The sequence below is a fragment of the Xyrauchen texanus genome, chromosome 21, assembly GCF_025860055.1.
Source record: "Xyrauchen texanus isolate HMW12.3.18 chromosome 21, RBS_HiC_50CHRs, whole genome shotgun sequence".
NCBI classification, from domain to species: domain Eukaryota; kingdom Metazoa; phylum Chordata; class Actinopteri; order Cypriniformes; family Catostomidae; genus Xyrauchen; species Xyrauchen texanus.
The window spans coordinates 41341173-41360274 of NC_068296.1; the positions used below are offsets into that span (position 1 = coordinate 41341173).

Consider the following 19102-nt stretch of genomic DNA (forward strand, 5'->3'; position numbering starts at 1 on the left):
GAAACCAAGTAACCACAAAATTAACCTTGATTCCTACAGTCATGGTTACTACAACATTACTATAGTAACCCCCCCTACTGTATGGATACCACAGTATTGCTGTAGTAAAATCATGGTTCTCTTTCAGGTAACTTCGATGCTGTGTCTGCAGCTGATGCCGTGGGAGCTCTTTGAAGGGGCGGTGACCTTGAAACCCTATACCATCACACCAATTGAATTGTCTGGTAAAGATTAGCACTGCATGCGGCATCTTGGTTATATAAGCCGGAGCTCAGTGCCACACCCTATACCATCACACCATTTTCCATGAACTATTTATTATAGCTTTGCTGTTGTCTAATGTGCATCTTGTCAGAGATTGGAAATACTCCTTTTCCCTGTGTGCTCCAGTAAAGAAACTTCACTTTTCTGTGCCTCCCGATGGACCACATGCAGGACAAGAGCAAGGACAGGATATAGAATTTGGAGATAATGAGGAGGATTTGTTCGCCCGTGATGACCTGTGCCCTACAATCGCTGTGTTGATGATGAAGATGCTATTGTGCTGGAGGCCTCTGATGCTGAGCATTTTTCACACTCAGATCATGAGCTGACTGTTTGTATTTCCCCCTTTAAGCAGGAGAAAACAATGGTATATCTGCTTCAGAGACTGAGTTGACAGAGGTTCTTAGTCTGCTGGACAAGAGATTGCAGCTTGAGTGGCCCAAGCCTGTTGTGGCTGAGTGCCCTTGGCAGGATTAACGGCCACCATATTGAAGTATTAGCCCAGCTTAGAGGCTATACATGGCTTCCCACAGTCAAAGAGGCAGTAGCGATCCCTCTTTGCCCATACTCTTCTGCACTGCCATGGAAATTTAAGCCGGTGCATCCATGCAAGCCATGTAGACTCACATCCAATCACATCGGCATATTAGGCTGTGTGCTTCAGTTCACGAAGCAGCCACCTTGCTTCAATGGCCTGCGTCCTTAACAGCATTCTTTCCTCCACCGTACTGCTGCGGGATGTGCAAACTCTATGCTTTATACTACAGAATCTCCTCACCAAAGATGCGATAGAGAGAATACCAACAGGCAAAGGACAGAAAGGCTTTTACAGACTTCAAAAAGAGTGGTGAATTTTGACCCATACTGGATTGGAGACCATTGAATCGGACACTCAGGAGGTCTCTGTTCAAGATGGTAACTCAGAGACAGATCCTGTCTTTACTCTTACTGAGACTTTTGGGAGGTATTCAGGGAAGCCAAGATGGACTTGTTTGCCTCCCCAGATATGCACTGTTGCCTTTGGTACTCCATGACACAAGCTCCAGTAGACTTGGATGTCTTAGCTCATAGATAGCCAGCAAAATGCATATATATATATATATATATATATTTCCTCCATCCTCTTGTTACTTCAAGTATTGTGCAAGATAGGGCAAGACAAGGAAACATTGATATTAGTTGCACTGAAATGGCCAAATAGCAACTTGTTCCTAGAGGAGGTGGAGTGGGGGATGCCCCACCCCCAGGAAATTCCTTTGAGGAGGGATTTGCTCCACAATCTCAAGGCACGATCTGGCATCCTCAGCCAGAGCTGTGAAGACTGCATGTCTGGCCTCTGAACAGGGCTCATCTGACATAATAGGGTTGTTGCAACTAGTGCTAGGCACCATACTACAGGCCAAGACCTCACGATGAGGCAGCTTTATGCCTTAAAATGGCAAATTTTTGCTGAGTGGTGTTCCTTCCGAAGTGAGGACCCTATACATTTTGACCCGCTACTGTCCCAGTCTGGGACTTGGCGCTGGTTTTGAATGCTCTTACAGATTCCTCATTTGAGCCACTAGAGGCGGTAAGAGAGGTTTGTGAGATTTATGCCCAAAGTGCTGGTAACCCTATTTAGAACTCAGGTTGTCTCCTAGCAGGCGCTCTCCCCTACTCCCTTTTTAGTCAGATGAGGCTAAGAGACTGCACATGCTCTGCCCTGTGAGGGCATTATGCATGTACTGTAAATTGACATAATGAGTCAATTCAACTGTCTCCAAGCAAAGAATGTCCCACTGTGTCATGGATGCCATTGTGCTCTCTTATGAGTCGCATGATATATGGTGTATACATACTAGAATACCTATGTCTTGCTGTAGGTTGGGCTTCAATGATTCAATAAGGGTTGACTATTCAATGATCAACGACCTGTTGGGTAGTTTAATTGTATTGGGTGTTAGATGCAAACAATGTTTCACTACCCTGTTGGCTAGTGTCATTGTAGCAACGCCCTTGGCCATCCTGTTTTACATAAACAATTATATAATGTTATATAAAACAGCAGCAATTAAAGCTGAGGTACGTAACTTTTTGGAGTTAAAATACTATTTCTCCCATCCCAGTTTAATATGCAGAGACAACTGTAAGTAAGCCATTCATAAGTTAATTTTCTTGTAAACTGTAAACACGGTGTTTCTGTGGCACTATAACCATTTATCTGTATGTTTGAGTGATCTGTCTCATGAGACACAACAACATTGAATCCACCAATGGCTTGAGTTAGGGGTAGGGCTGCATAATTTGGACAAAAAGTCATATTGCTGTTCTTATGAAAAATATTGCCAACAAGTCCACAAGAACGCAAAAAGAACAGACTTTTGGAAACTATCCAAAAGAACCAATTTACCTACATTATTTGGTTTTCCCAGCACTATATACATGAGAGAGAGAGAGAGAGAGAGAGAGAGAGAGAGAGAGAGAGAGAGAGAGAGAGAGAGAGAGAGAGAGAGAGGAGAGAGAGAGAACTGAGTGAGTGGCTACTCTCCCGGCTCCATTACTGAGTTCACAATACTACGTGACAAATGAAGCATTTTGTGATGCTACAGTGCTACTTGTTGTAAAATTCAAAACTAAACTATTGTAAAATAAGCTGAGCTACTGTAAATTTTGATAGGTTAGTAGTGTCGCTACTTTTAGTTAACTACTTCTCAACACTGTTCTCCCTTTCACATCAAACAATGTCATGGCGGAGCAACAGATTAAAGAGAATGTTGCTGATCAAGTTAGTTAAACTTAGTTAAACATCAACTGTTGACATGTTTACAGCTAGCAAACTGAATAATAACATAATCTGTGTAATGGCACAGACATTTGAAGGAAAGTCTATAACCCCTTTCTAACCTTATTATTGGCATTTTCTACCACCACAGTATCCCAACACACATTAGGTACTACAACAGAACCCTATGTTTGCATGTAGTCAAAGTATTTTGTTTGCGTTTGTGTACTTGCTTAAAATTTCTGGCCTAAATAAAACCAAATTGTATTTGTCTATTTGTGCACAGTTTGTGCCACATTCTGCCATTCTGTACTGTTGAGAGCATCCAGTGAGAGTCTTTCAGAAAATGTCAACAGTCTGATACAAGGGATGACACATACATATAACTAAAGTGTTTCTCACTCACTGGTATGACGTGCTGCTTGGCCTCTTGACTCCCCGCAGCTTTGAGCGTGTGGATTTCTGATCTTCTGTCATGCTCATGTCTGCAGGAACAAAATGAAGATGCATCAGCAAGAACAGAGTGCTGTCACAGTCTGATTTAGAGTCCTCTCTCTCTCTCTCTCTCTCTCTCTGTGGTGCTACTGAATGTTCGAGTCTTTAGATGAGAAGACCTACACCACAAACATGCAGTCTGATTTAGAGTCCTCTCTCTCTCTCTCTCTCTCTCTCTCTCTCTCTCAATTTTTCAATTCAATTGGCATGATTTTGTTTACATACAATATTTCTGAAGCATCTCTCTCTGTGTGGTGCTTCTGAACGTTTGAGTCTTTAGATAAGAAGACCTACAGCACAAACAAGCAATTTTTTTAATAAACATTTAAACTGTTCCCTCTCCAGTGACCATCACCAGTTTAAGCTTTTACAAACATAAAGAACATAATTCATGTTTCTAATGTATTAAACATTGAGAATATTATTTTAGAAATATGTTTAACCCCAACTTGAAAGTCAGAAACTGTAATATGATTACAAGAATTTAAAATGTAATAGTTTACACTACCCTTTGACTAAACATAATTTGATTATAGTAATGTATTGCTCTGTAATCAAATCAAAAATCAAATGCTCAACACTGTTAATGACAAAAGAATTACTGACAGCAAAAGTTGCCAAAGATGATTCATAAATTAATACACAAGCATAAACATAGTCAAATTATTTCCTCTGTTTTAATGTGAAACAGTTTAATATCATACAGCACATCTCTTGTGAAAGGCCCGGTATTCCTACATCACGCTTTTACGATCACAAAACCAGTACGCACTGGTCACATCACATCAGGAGTTGTCCGGTCCAAAGCTGCTTAACTAATGGCAAACTTTCAGAAGTATCTCCAGGAGTTTTTATCTCTTATTCTACATGTGGGCAAAACCCCGAACACTGCCGGTTTGTCAGATCTCATGGAAGGAAAAATTAAATGAGAGACATCTAATTTCAGCGCTGTGTTCCGTGACATTGGAAGATTGATTCTTTTGAGCTTGATTATGCAGCACTGCTGAGGGGTTGTTAGCATATCAGAAAGAGCGAGAGAGAGAGCTATGTTTCATGTGAGCGTGTATCACAGTAATTGAAGCTCTTCTGAGCTCTGTGGACTTTAATGTCAGCAGGAATCTGTGAGTATGGTTGTGTGCAAAGTCCAAAAATACCATCTCTTATTACTTTTGGGCAGGATTTGAAGTTCTTTTCTTGTCTGTCAGTGCACAAGTCCGAATGTAAGTGAACAAATTGCACTGTGGTGAATCTATAATAACTTAAAATTGGAAATGAGTCCAACAGAGTTTAATAAAGACAATGACATAGCCTCATACAGCAGCACAGTAGGTAGCCCATGAGATCAAGCAGGAGCTTAATAGACGGTTAGTAATTAATAAATGATGAGCAATAACAGACAGTTGTTACAAATCAGACAAGGAGTGAGGATCTAAATGCAGTTATATTTAATGATGGCGCAAAAGGTGCACAGGATAACTAAAAATAAGACAACACAGGGAACAAACCAAACATACACGAGGGGAAAACATAACAAAACATGAGAAACATCCACGGAGAGCAACCATAACAAACATCAACATACAACAACGATCGACAAAGACTGAACAAAGAACCAGGTTTAAATACAGGAGGGAACAAACAAGGGAATGAGGGACACCTGGAGGAAACAATCAGGGAAATATAACCAATCAGGGGAACACCAATGATACAAAGAAACTACAGAGGACTACAAAAAAAAAAAACAAGGAACAGGAACTAAACTAAACTTCAAAATAACGGTACAAAAACAAAAAGACAACAGGGAACATGACAGCATAAAAGAAACTACAAAGGACTACAAAAACCAAAACAGGAACTAAACTTCAAAATGACAGTACAAAAACAAAAGACAACAGTGAACATGACAGAATCCCCCCTCAAAGGATCGGATTCCAGACGATCCTAAAATAAAAATAAATGACGAAAAAAAAAGGGAAAGATAACCAGTCAGGGGAACACCAATGATACAAAGGAGGCGGGGCTGAGGGAGGCTCAGGAGGCGGGGCTGAGGGAGGCTCTGGAGGCGGAGCTGAGGGAGGCCCAGGAGGCGGAGTCAAGGGAGACTCAGGAGGCGGAGCCAAGGGAGGCGGAACCATGGAAAGCCCTGGGGCCTCAGGAGGCGGAGCCGTGGGAGGCTCAGGAGACGGAGCCGAGGGAGATGGCACCGTAGACAGCTCGAGAGGCAGGGCTCTGGAAGGCTCGAGAGGCGGAGCCCTGGGAGGCTCGAGAGGAGGAGCCCTGGGAGGCTTGGGAGGCTCGAGAGGCGGGGCTCTGGAAGGCTCGAGAGACTTGAGAGGCGGAGCCCTGGGAGGCTCGAGAGGAGGAGCCCTGGAAGGCTCGGGAGGCTCGAGAGGCGGGGCTCTGGAAGGCTCGAGAGGCGGAGCCCTGGGAGGCTCGAGAGGAGGAGCCCTGGGAGGCTCGAGAGACTTGAGAGGCGGAGCCCTGGAAGGCTCGGGAGGCTTGAGAGGCGGAGCCCTGGAAGGCTCGGGAGGCTTGAGAGGCGGAGCCCTGGAAGGCTCGGGAGGCTTGAGAGGCGGAGCCCTGGAAGGCTCGGGAGGCTTGAGAGGCGGAGCCCTGGAAGGCTCGGGAGGCTTGAGAGGCGGAGCCTTGGAAGGCTCGGGAGGCGATGGCTCTTGGACGGTCATGGCTACTGGCGCTGGCTCTTGGACGGTTATGGCTGCTGGCTCTGGGACGGTCGAGGCTACAGGCACTGACTCTGGGACGGTTGAGGCTACAGGCACTGGCTCTGGGACGGTTGAGGCTACAGGCACTGGCTCTGGGACGGTTGAGGCTACAGGCACTGGCTCTGGGACGGTTGAGGCTACAGGCACTGGCTCTGGGACAGTCGAGGCTACAGGCGCTGGCTTAAGCTGGGGAGCGGAAGCCTTTCTTCTTCTCCTCCTCCTCCGGGCGGACGAAGTTGGCAGCGCTGGCTCGTTGCTCAAGGCAGACATGGGGGTTGGCTTGCTGGCAGGTGGGGCAGGCGAAACAGGACGAGCCAAGGACGAGCCGCGCGTTGCCGGTGGCAACCATCCCTGGAGCGAACCGGTCAGGCTAGCCTTCAAAAACATCACCAGGGAGGAGTCAAGGAAGTCAGTGGCACTCGCTAGGTCCAGGATGTCCCTAACGTGATCCTCCACCAAGGGCGGCTTCCTTGCCTCAAATCCAGGAGGCGGCAGCTTGCCCGGAGAACCGCTAGATCCATTGAGGGTCGATCGTTCTGTTACGAATCAGACGAGGGTAGACGAGGAGTGAGGATCTAAATGCAGTTATATTTAATGATGGCGCAAAAGGTGCACAGGATAACTAAAAATAAGACAACACAGGGAACAAACAAAACATACACGAGGGGAAAACAAAACAAAACATGAGAAACATGAGAAACATGAGAAACATGAGAAACATGAGAAACATGAGAAACATGAGAAACATGAGAAACATGAGAAACATGAGAAACATGAGAAACATGAGAAACATGAGAAACATGAGAAACATGAGAAACATGAGAAACATCCACAGAGCGCAACCATAACAAACATCAAAATACATCAACGATCGACAAAGACTGAACAAAGAACCAGATTTAAATACAGGAGGGAACAAACAAGGGAATGAGGGACACCTGGAGGAAACAATCAGGGAAAGATAACCAATCAGGGGAACACCAATGATACAAAGAAACTACAGAGGACTACAAAAACCAAACAAGGAACAGGAACTAAACTAAACTTCAAAATAACGGTACAAAAACAAAAGACAACAGGGAACATGACAGCATAAAAGGAACTACAAAAGGACTACAAAAACAAAAACAGGAAACAGGAACTAAACTAAACTTCAAAATAACAGTACAAAAACAAAAGACAACAGTGAATGTGACAACAGTATTGGGTGGTAACAGACAACATGTTATTCGGGTCGTGTAATCAGATTATAAAAATCAAGTACTTGTAATTAGATTACATTACATTTTAAAGTGCGCATATTGAGATTAGTTAATTTTTATGGATTGCATGATTATTTATTAATACAATTACCTATCAGCAGATGGCAATTGCTAGTGCATAATTAAGCTGGCTTGTGAGAGCCAATTTACTGAAATCCTACTTAAACTTATTAGTTTAAAACTTATTAGTGGTGCTTGCAAAGCATCACTATTGTAATCTCACATACTTATTAGTGGTGCTTGCAAAGCATCACTATTGTAATCTCACATACTTATTATTTTTATTATTTTTAGTGGTGCTTGCAAAGCATCACTATTGTAATCTCACATACTTATTATTTTTATTATTTTTATTTTATTTATTATTAGTGGTGCTTGCAAAGCATCACTATTGTAATCTCACATACTTATTTTTCTTATTATTTAGTGGTGCTTGCAAAGCATCACTATTGTAATCTCACACACTTATTAGTGGTGCTTGCAAAGCATCACTATTGTAATCTCACATACTTATTAGTGGTGCTTGCAAAGCATCACTATTGTAATCTCACATACTTATTAGTGGTGCTTGCAAAGCATTTAGCGAAGTGCTAAAAAATGCTAAAAACTTGCTAGCATCATGTTAACACATGCTAGCATTGCCTATAGAAGTGCTGAAACATGCTAAAAACATGCTAGCATCATGCTAAACATGCTAGCATCTATCTGTCTGTCTATCTATCTATCTGAGGGTCAATATCTATCTCTGCTAGCATTGCCTAGCGAAGTGCTAAAACATGCTAAAAACGTGCTAGCATTGCCTAGCGAAGTGCTAAAACATGCTAAAAACGTGTTAGCATCATGCTAACACATGCTAGTATCGCCTAGCGAAGTGCTAATAAATGCTAAAAACGTGCTACCATCATGCTAATACATGATAGCATCGCCTAGTGAAGTGATAAAACATGCTAAAAATGTGCTAGCATCATGCTAACACATGCTAGCATCAACTAGCGAAGTGCTAAAAAATGCTAAAAACGTGCTAGCATCACCTAGCGAAGTGTTAAAACATGCTAAAAACGTGCTAGCATCATGCTAACACAAGCTAGCATCGCCTAGCAAAGTGCTAAAACATGCTAAAAATGTGCTAGCATCATGCTAACACATGCTAGCATCGCCTAGCGAAGTGCTAAAACATGCTAAAAACGTGCTAGCATCATGCTAACACATGCTAGCATTGCCTATAGAAGTGTTGAAACATGCTAAAAACGTGCTAGCATCATGCTAAACATGCTAGCATCTATCTGTCTGTCTATCTATCTATCTGAGGGTCAATATCTATCTATCTATCTGAGGGTCAATCACTATCTCTCTCTCTCTCTCTCTCTCTATCTATCTATCTATCTGAGGGTAAATATCTATCTATCTATCTGAGTGTCTATCTCTCTATGTATCTATCTATCTATCTATCTAGCAACTAAGTTAAACTTTAAACTACTTTAAACTACAAACTACTTTAAACTTCAAACTACTTTAAACTATAAACTACTTTAAACTACTTTAAACTTATTCAAACTTTCTGGTCCAAACTTTCACAAGCCAACTTAAAGTTTGTCTCGACGAACTTTTTTTCTAGTTAGTGGTGCTTGCAAAGCATCACTATTGTAATCTCACATACTTATTATACTTTTTATTTTTATTTTTATTATATCTCTTAACAAAACTTCGGCACCTAACTCGTCCCGCACCGTTTGGCGTAGACCCACGAATGAGGTATCAAATCGAACGGCCTATTGAGGACACGTGTGCTATGACTTTTATAAGCGATCGGAGTACGGTATTTGCCCCAGGGGCAAAAAAGCGGCCGAAAAATCCCATAGACTTAACATTGAGACAAACTTTGACGCGTCACAGCTCCAAGCGAGGATTTCAGTAGAAACGTGTGATTTGCCACATTTGAAGAGGCTGGCAGGCTCTGTAAGAGCATACCTCAATATGGGGTAAAAGTTGCACCCCTGGGGGCAGGAGCTGCCCAAAAATGCCCCAATTGACTTATAATGGTGTAGGACGGCCCATGAAATGAAAAGGCATAGGGATTTGTATTGAACATAGCTCTGGATCACAGTGTCATAGAGACGAGGGGGTGGGCTCATTTTACTCAGACAACCAATCAGTCTCTCTGGATCATTGTGAAGCTATCAAGCCACGCCCTAGCAACCATTAAGAGCACCTTAGCAACAAGTCCCATAGACTTCTATTGAAAAAGATCAAAGGGATATCTCCGGATAGAAGTGTCATAGAAACACAAGGGTGGTCTCGTTTGACTCGGGACAGCAAACAGCCAATCATGCATCACTTCAACACTTCCTAGCCCCTCCCTAGCAACCATTGTCGAGCACCTTAACAACCAAAATCCATAGAGGGATATCTTCCATTCTGAATGTCACAGAGGCATGGGAGTTGGTTTATATCATTCATACTGACAAGCAGCCTTTGGAGATTCATGATTGGCAGCTGCCAAGCCACTCCCTAGCAACTACACAGAGTACCCTAGCAACCGTTTAGCAGTAACTATATCTCTGCACCAGAAAATCAGAGAGACTTCTGGGTTGATTTATTTCAATCAGGATGGCAAGGAGACTTGATAAGTATCACTATGTTAACTGCCTAGCAACCAGATGGGGTTACCCTAGCAACCGAGTAACAAATCACATATCTCTGCATCAGAAAAGCGTAGAGACTTCCGGGTTGACTTATTTCAATCAGGATGGCAAGGACACTTCATTAGTATCACTATGGTAACTGCCTAGCAACCAGATGGGCTTACCCTAGCAACCGAGTAACAAATCACATATCTCTGCATCACAAAAACATAGAGACTTCCGGGTTGACTTACTTCAATCAGGATGGCAAGGAGACTTCATTAGTATCACTATGGTAACTGCCTAGCAACCAGATGGGCTTACCCTAGCAACCGAGTAACAAATCACATATCTCTGCATCAGAAAAACGTAGAGACTTCCGGGTTGACTTATTTCAATAAGGATGGCAAGGACACTTGATTAGTATCACTATGGTATCTGCCTAGCAACCAGATGGGGTTACCCTAGCAACCGAGTAAAAAATCACATATCTCTGCATCACAAAAACATAGAGACTTCCGGGTTGACTTATTTCAATCAGGATGGCAAGGACACTTCATTAGTATCACTATGGTAACTGCCTAGCAACCAGATGGGCTTACCCTAGCAACCGAGTAACAAATCACATATCTCTGCATCAGAAAAACGTAGAGACTTCCGGGTTGACTTATTTCAATAAGGATGGCAAGGACACTTGATTAGTATCACTATGGTATCTGCCTAGCAACCAGATGGGGTTACCCTAGCAACCGAGTAAAAAATCACATATCTCTGCATCACAAAAACATAGAGACTTCCGGGTTGATTTATTTTAATCAGGATGGCCAGGAGACTTGATTAGTATCACTATGGTAACTGCCTAGCAACCAGATGGAGTTACCCTAGCAACCGAGCAACATATCACATATCTCTGCACCAGAACACACTACAGACTTCCGGGTTGACTTATTTCACTCAGGATGGAAAGGAGCCATGTATTGTATTACCTTGGTAACTGCATAGCAACCACACGGGCTTACCCTAGCAACCGAGTAACAAATCACATATTTCTGCACCAGAAAATCGTACAGACTTCTGGGTTGATTTATTTATGACCATAATTTTTGTTCTTTTCCAGTTACAACATGCTGTTTGATCGAGTTTTGCCACGGCAAGCACCACTCACATTTTCTTCAGGAAATGTACCTATCTAGTTATTATTATTATTCTGAGACTAAAATTACCAAGACTAACTCCTCCTAGAGCTTTTAAGCTACATGCACCAAACTTCGGCACAGACCTTCAGACTAATCCCGAATAGTGTGCTATATCTTTTCTAACTGATCGGACTTACGGTTTTCCCACAGCGGATGATCAAAAACTGGAAAAATCCCATTGACTTAACATTGCGGAATGTTCAGAAATCTAAATCCAAACTGACATTTTCACACACACAGACAAAAAGGGCCTGTCAGCCCTGCATCTCTCCCTCTCTCTCTCCCTTAGAGGATTTATTTTATCAAGCAGCCAAAAAGTAATGACCTAAAATCTTTATAGCCACATGCTAAAACATGCTAAAAACGTGCTAGCATCATGCTAAAATCTCCTAGCGAAGTGCTAAAACATGCTAAAAACGTGCTAGAGTCATGCTAACACATGCTAGCATCGCCTAGTGAAGTGCTAAAACATGCTAAAAACGTGCTAGCATCGCCTAGCGAAATGCTAAAAAATGCTAAAAGCGTCGCTAGCATCATGCTTAACACATGCTTAGCATCGCCTAGCGAAGTCGTTAGAACATGCTAAAAGCGTGCTAGCATCATGCTAACACATGCTTAGCATCACCTAGCCGAGTGCTAAAAAATGCTAAAAACGGGCTAGCATCATGCTAACACATGCTTAGCATCGCCTAGCGAAGTGCTAAATCATGCTAAAAACGTCTGCAGCATCATGCTAACACATGCTAGCATCGCCTAGCGAAGTGCTTAAAACATGCTAAAAGCGTCTTAGCATCATGCTTAACACATGCTAAAATCGCCTAGCGAAGTGCTAAAAAATGCTCAAAATGTGCTTAGCATCATGCTAACATATGCTAGCATCGCATAGCGAAGTGCTTAAAACATGCTAAAAGCGTGCTTAGCATCATGCTTAACACATGCTAACATCGCCTAGCGAAGTGCTTAAAAATGCTCAAAATGTGCTTAGCATCATGCTAACATATGCTTAGCATCGCATAGCGAAGTGCTTAAAACATGCTAAAAACGTCGTTAGCATCATGCTAACACATGCTAGCATCGCCTAGCGAAGTGTTAAAACATGCTAAAAGCGTCTATAGCATCATGCTAACACATGCTTAACATCGCCTAGCGAAGTGCTAAAAATGCTCAAAATGTGCTAGCATCATGCTAACATATGCTTAGCATCGCATAGCGAGTGCTTAAAACATGCTAAAAACGTGCTAGCATCATGCTAACACATGCTATCATCGCCTAGCGAAGTGCTAAAAAATGCTAAAAATGTGCTAGCATCATGCTAACACATGCTAATATCGCCTAGTGAAGTGCTAAAACATGCTAAAAACGTGCTAGCATCATGCTAACACATGCTAGCATTGCCTAGTGAAGTGTTAAAACATGCTAAAAATGTGCTAGCATCATGCTAAACATGCTAGCATCTATCTGTCTGTCTATCTATCTATCTGAGGGTCAATATCTATCTATCTATCTGAGGGTCAATCACTATCTCTCTCTCTCTCTATCTATCTATCTATCTGAGGGTAAATATCTATCTATCTATCTGAGTGTCTATCTCTCTATGTATCTATCTATCTATCTAGCAACTAAGTTAAACTTTAAACTACTTTAAACTACAAACTACTTTAAACTTCAAACTACTTTAAACTATAAACTACTTTAAACTCTTCAAACTTTCTGGTCCAAACTTTCACAAGCCAACTTAAAGTTTGTCTCGACAAACTTTTTTTTCTAGTTATTAAGTTGGCTTGTGAAAGCCAACTTACTGAAATCCTATTTAAACTTATTATTATTAAGTTGGCTTGTAAAAGCCAACTTACTGAAATCCTATTTAAACTTATTATTATTATTCTGTCAAAAATTTACAACTCGAACTCCTCCTAGAGCTTTAACTCCACATACTCTAAACTCGGCTCAGACACTCAAACTGTTCTGACTCGGTATGCAATATCTTTTCTAACTGATCGGACTTATGGTTTTCCTAAAAATGACGATCAAACTCGGAAAAAACTCCCATTGACTTAACATTGCGGAATGTTCAGATTTTCAAACTCCTCAACTGCCAAAAATTCAAATCTAAATCCCTTGAAACCAGAGACTAAATCAAACTGCCATTCTATATACTATATGAGCCATTGAGACTCATTTAAACTAATAAACTCATCTATCTATGACACTTATCTATCTATCTATCTATCTATCTATCTATCTATCTATCTATCTATCTATCTATCTATCTATCTATCTATCTATCTATCTATCTATCTACTTTAAACTAAATTCAAACTTCAAACTAATTTAAACTTCAAACTAATTTTGTTAAAATCCTCTTGTTTCTAAACTCAAACTTGTACACTAATAAACTCATAAATTCATACACTTATGAACTCTTAAACTCAAATGAACAAACTTATAAACTCTAAACTCACACACTGAGTGTGTATGTTAGTGTGTGTGTGTGAGCGTGTGTGAGCGAGTTAGTGAGCATGTATGTGTGTGTGAGTGTGTGAGCGAGTGTGTGAGCTAGTTAGTGTGTGTGTGTGTGTGTGTGTGTGTGAGCGAGTGTGTGAGCTAGTTAGTGTGTGTGTGTGTTTATGTGCATTAGTGTGTGTGTGTGTGTGTGTGTGACAGTTAGTGTGCATGTATGTGTGTGTGAGTGTGTAAGTGTGTGAGCGAGTTTGTGTGTGTGTGTGTGTGTGTGTGTTTATGTGCATTTGTGTGTGTGTGTGTGTGTGTGTGCACATAGCAACCACTCAGAACACCCTAGCAACTGACAAACAACCACCCAGAACACCCTAGCAACCACCCAAAATACCTTACAACACCCTAGCAACCACCCAGAACACCCTAGCAACCACCCAAAATACCTTAGATCACCCTAGCAACACCATAGCAACCACCCAAAATACTCATCTATGACACTTAAACTATTAAACTCATAATAATTTATTTTTAAATTAAAATTAATGTAAAATAAAATTTACTTTACACTTCAAACTAATTTAAACTAATTTAAACTTTAAATTAATTTTAACTTCAAACTACTAAATGTACTTCATTTAAACATAAACTTTCATTAAACTCATGAATTGATACACTTACAAACTCTTAAATTAATAAACTCTGAACTTTTAGACTTATATTTAAACTTATAAACTCAAACTTATAAACTCGTATACTTATAAACTCATGAATTCATACACTTATAAACTCTAAACTCAAAAACTCTATGAAAAAAACTCAGTGAAATTTATTCATTTAAACTAATAAACTCATCTATCTATGATACTTATCTATCTATCTATCTATCTATCTATCTATCTATCTATCTATCTATCTATCTATCTATCTATCTATCTATCTATCTATCTATCTATCTATCTATCTATCTACTTTAAACTAATTTAAACTATAAACTACTTTAAACTTCAAACTACTTTAAAATTCAAACTAATTTAAACTTTAGACTAATTTAAACTTTAAACTAATTTAAACTATAAACTAATTTAAACTTCAAACTACTTTAAACTTCAAACTTTCTGGTCCAAACTTTCACAAGCCAACTTAAAGTTTGTCTCGACGAACTTTTTCTAGTTATTAAGTTGGCTTGTGAGAGCCAACTTACTGATATTGTACTTAAACTTATTATTATTATTATTAAGTTGGCTTGTGAAAGCCAACTTACTGAAATCCTATTTAAACTTATTATTATTAAGTTGGCTTGTGAAAGCCAACTTACTGAAATCCTACTTAAACTTATTATTATTCCGCTTATTCTTCTTAGCGGTGAAATTTCTATATCTAACTCCTCCTAGAGCTTTAACTCCACATACTCCAAACTCGGCTCAGACACTCAAACTGTTCTGACTCGAAGTTGCTATATCTTTTCTAACTGATCGGACTTACGGTTTTCCTAAAATGACGATCAAACTCGGAAAAAACTCCCATTGACTTAACATTGCGGAATGTTCAGAAATTTAAATCCCAACTGACATTTTCACACACACAGACAAAAAGGGCCTGTCAGCCCTGCATTTCTCCCTCTCTCTCTCCCTCAGAGGATTTATTTATCAAGCAGCCAAAAAGTAATGACCTAAAATCTTCATAGCCACACGCTAAAACATGCTAAAAACATGCTAGCATCATGCTTAACACATGCTAGCATTGACTAGCTAAGTGTTAAAACAAGCTAAAAATGTGCTAGCATCATGCTAAAATCGCCTAGCGAAGTGCTAAAACATGCTAAAAGCGTCTTAGCATCATGCTTAACACAAGCCTGCATCGCCTAGCGAAGGGCTAAAACATGCTAAAAGCGTCTAGCATACGCCTAGCGAAGTGCTTAAAAATGCTAAAAACATGCTTAGCATCATGTTAACACATGCTAGCATCGCCTAGCGAGTGCTAAAACATGCTAAAAGCGTCTTAGCATCATGCTTAACACATGCTAGCATCGCCTAGCGAAGTGTTAAAACATGCTAAAAGCGTCTAGCATACGCCTAGCGAGTGCTAAAAAATGCTAAAACGTCGTTAGCATCATGTTAACACATGCTAGCATCGCCTAGCGAGTGCTTAAAACATGCTAAAAGCGTCATAGCATCATGCTTAACACATGCTTAGCATCGCCTAGCGAAGTGCTAAAAAATGCTAAAAGCGTCATTAGCATCATGTTAACACATGCTTAGCATCGCCTAGCGAAGTCTTAAAACATGCTTAAAAACCTGCTTAACATCATGCTTAACACATGCTTAGCATCGCCTAGCGAAGTGCTAAAACAAGCTAAAAGCGTGCTAGCATCATGCTAACACATGCTAGCATCGCCTAGCGAGTGCTTAAAACATGCTAAAAGCGTCATAGCATCATGCTTAACACATGCTTAGCATCGCCTAGCGAGTCGCTAAAATATGCTAAAAGCGTCATAGCATCATGCTTAACACATGCTAGCATCGCCTAGCGAAGTGCTAAAACATGCTAAAACCGTGTTAGCGTCATGTTAGCATCGCCTAGCGAAGTGCTAAAAATGCTAAAAGCGTCTTAGCATCATGCTAACACATGCTTAGCATCGCCTAGCGAAGTGTTAAAACATGCTAAAAGCGTCGTTAGCATCATGTTAACACATGTTAGCATCGCCTAGCGGAGTGCCAAAACATGCTAAAAACAACGTAGCATCATGCTAACACATGTTAGCATCGCCTAGCAAGTGTTAAATCATGCTAAAAGCGTGCTAGCATCATGCTAACACATGCTAGCATCACCTAGCGAAGTACTAAAAAATGCTAAAAACGTGCTAGCATCTATCTGTCTGTCTATCTATCTATCTATCTATCTATCTGAGGGTCAATATCTATCTATCTATCTATTTGAGGGTCAATATCTATCTATCTATCTATCTATCTATCTATCTATCTATCTATCTATCTATCTATTTGAGGGTCAATATCTATCTATCTATCTATCTATCTATCTATCTATCTATCTGAGGGTAAATATCTATCTATCTATATCTATCTATCTGAGGGTAAATATCTATCTATCTCTCTATCTATCTATCTGAGTGTCTGTCTATCTATCTATCTATCTATCTATCTATCTATCTATCTATCTATCTATCTATCTAGCAACTAAGTTAAACTTTTAACTACTTTAAACTACAAACTACTTTAAACTTTAAACTAATTTAAACTTTAAACTCATTTAAACTTTAGACTAATTTAAACTTCAAACTACTTTAAAATTCAAACTAATTTAAACTTTAGACTAATTTAAACTTTAAACTAATTTAAACTATAAACTACTTTAAACTTCAAACTACTTTAAAATTCAAACTAATTTAAACTTTAGACTAATTTAAACTTTAAACTAATTTAAACTATAAACTACTTTAAACTTCAAACTACTTTAAAATTCAAACTAATTTAAACTTTAGACTAATTTAAACTTTAAACTAATTTAAACTATAAACTACTTTAAACTTCAAACTACTTTAAAATTCAAACTAATTTAAACTTTAGACTAATTTAAACTTTAAACTAATTTAAACTATAAACTACTTTAAACTTCAAACTACTTTAAAATTCAAACTAATTTAAATTTTAGACTAATTTAAACTTTAAACTAATTTAAACTATAAACTAATTTAAACTTCAAACTACTTTAAAATTCAAACTACTTTAAACTTCAAACTTTCTGGTCCAAACTTTCACAAGCCAACTTAAAGTTTGTCTCGACGAAGTTTTTCTAGTTATTATTATTATTCTTACTCTGAAATTTCTATATCTAACTCCTCCTAGAGCTTTTAAGCTACAGGCACCAAACTCGGCACAGACCTTCAGACTAATCCCGAATAGTGTGCTATATCTTTTCTAACTGATCGGACTTACGGTTTTCCTAAAAATGACGATCAAACTCAGAAAAAACTCCCATTGACTTAACATTGCGGAATGTTCAGAAATTCAAATTCCAACTGACATTTTCACACACACAGACAAAAAGCGCCTGTCAGCCCTGCATCTCTCCCTCTCTCTCTCCCTCAGAGGATTTCTTTTATCAAGCAGCCAAAAAGTAATGACCTAAAATCTTCCTAGCCACACGCTAAAACATGCTAAAAACGTGTTAGCATCATGCTAACACATGCTAGCATTGACTAGCGAAGTGCTAAAACATGCTAAAAATGTGCTAGCATCATGCTAACACATGCTAGCATCACCTAGCAAAGTGCTAAAAAATGCTAAAAACATGATAGCATCATGCTAGCATCGCCTAGCGAAGTGCTAAAACATGCTAAAAACATGCTAGCATCATGTTAACACATGTTAGCATCGCCTAGCGAAGTGCTAAAACATGCTAAAAACGTGCTAGCATCATGCTAACACATGCTAGCATCACCTAGCGAAGTGCTAAAAAATGCTAAAAACGTCTTAGCATCATGCTTAACACATGCTAGCATCGCCTAGCGAAGTGCTTAAAACATGCTAAAAGCGTGTTAGCATCATGCTTAACACATGCTTAGCATCGCCTAGCGAAGTCGTTAAAACATGCTAAAAGCGTGGTAGCATCATGCTTAACACATGCTTAGCATCGCCTAGCGAAGTGCTTAAAACATGCTTAAAACGTGGTAAGCATCATGCTAACACATGCTAGCATCGCCTAGCGAGTCGCTAAAACATGCTAAAATCGTCTTAGCATCATGCTAACACATGCTTAGCATCGCCTAGCGGAGTGCTTGAAAACATGCTAAAAACATGCTTAGCATCATGCTAACACATGTTAGCATCACCTAGCGAGTGCTAAAACATGCTAAAAGCGTGCTAGCATCATGCTAACACATGCTTAGCATCGCCAAGCCGAAGTGCTAAAAGATGCTAAAAGCGTGCTTAGCATCATGCTAACACATGCTAGTATCACCTAGCGAAGTACTAAAAAATGCTAAAAACGTGCTAGCATCTATCTGTCTGTCTATCTATCTATCTATCTATCTATCTATCTATCTATCTATCTATCTATCTATCTGAGGGTCAATATCTATCTATCTATCTATCTATTTGAGGGTCAATATCTATCTATCTATCTATCTATCTATCTATCTGAGGGTAAATATTTATCTATCTATATCTATCTATCTATCTGAGGGTAAATATCTATCTACCTATCTCTCTATCTATCTATCTATCTGAGTGTCTATCTATCTATCTATCTATCTATCTATCTATCTAGCAACTAAGTTAAACTTTTAACTACTTTAAACTACAAA

General features: G+C 39.7%; 1 protein-coding gene across 1 annotated transcript in view; it reads right to left on the reverse strand.

Moving 5' to 3' along the window:
- Nucleotides 1–19102, reverse strand: part of LOC127661188 (RNA-binding protein Raly-like) — a 173383-nt gene that overhangs the window by 117950 nt on the left and 36331 nt on the right. Inside the window, exon 2 of the mRNA XM_052151791.1 lies at nt 3432–3510. Within this exon, the coding sequence (XP_052007751.1) occupies nt 3432–3510 (79 nt within the window). The remainder of the gene's footprint in view (nt 1–3431; nt 3511–19102) is intronic.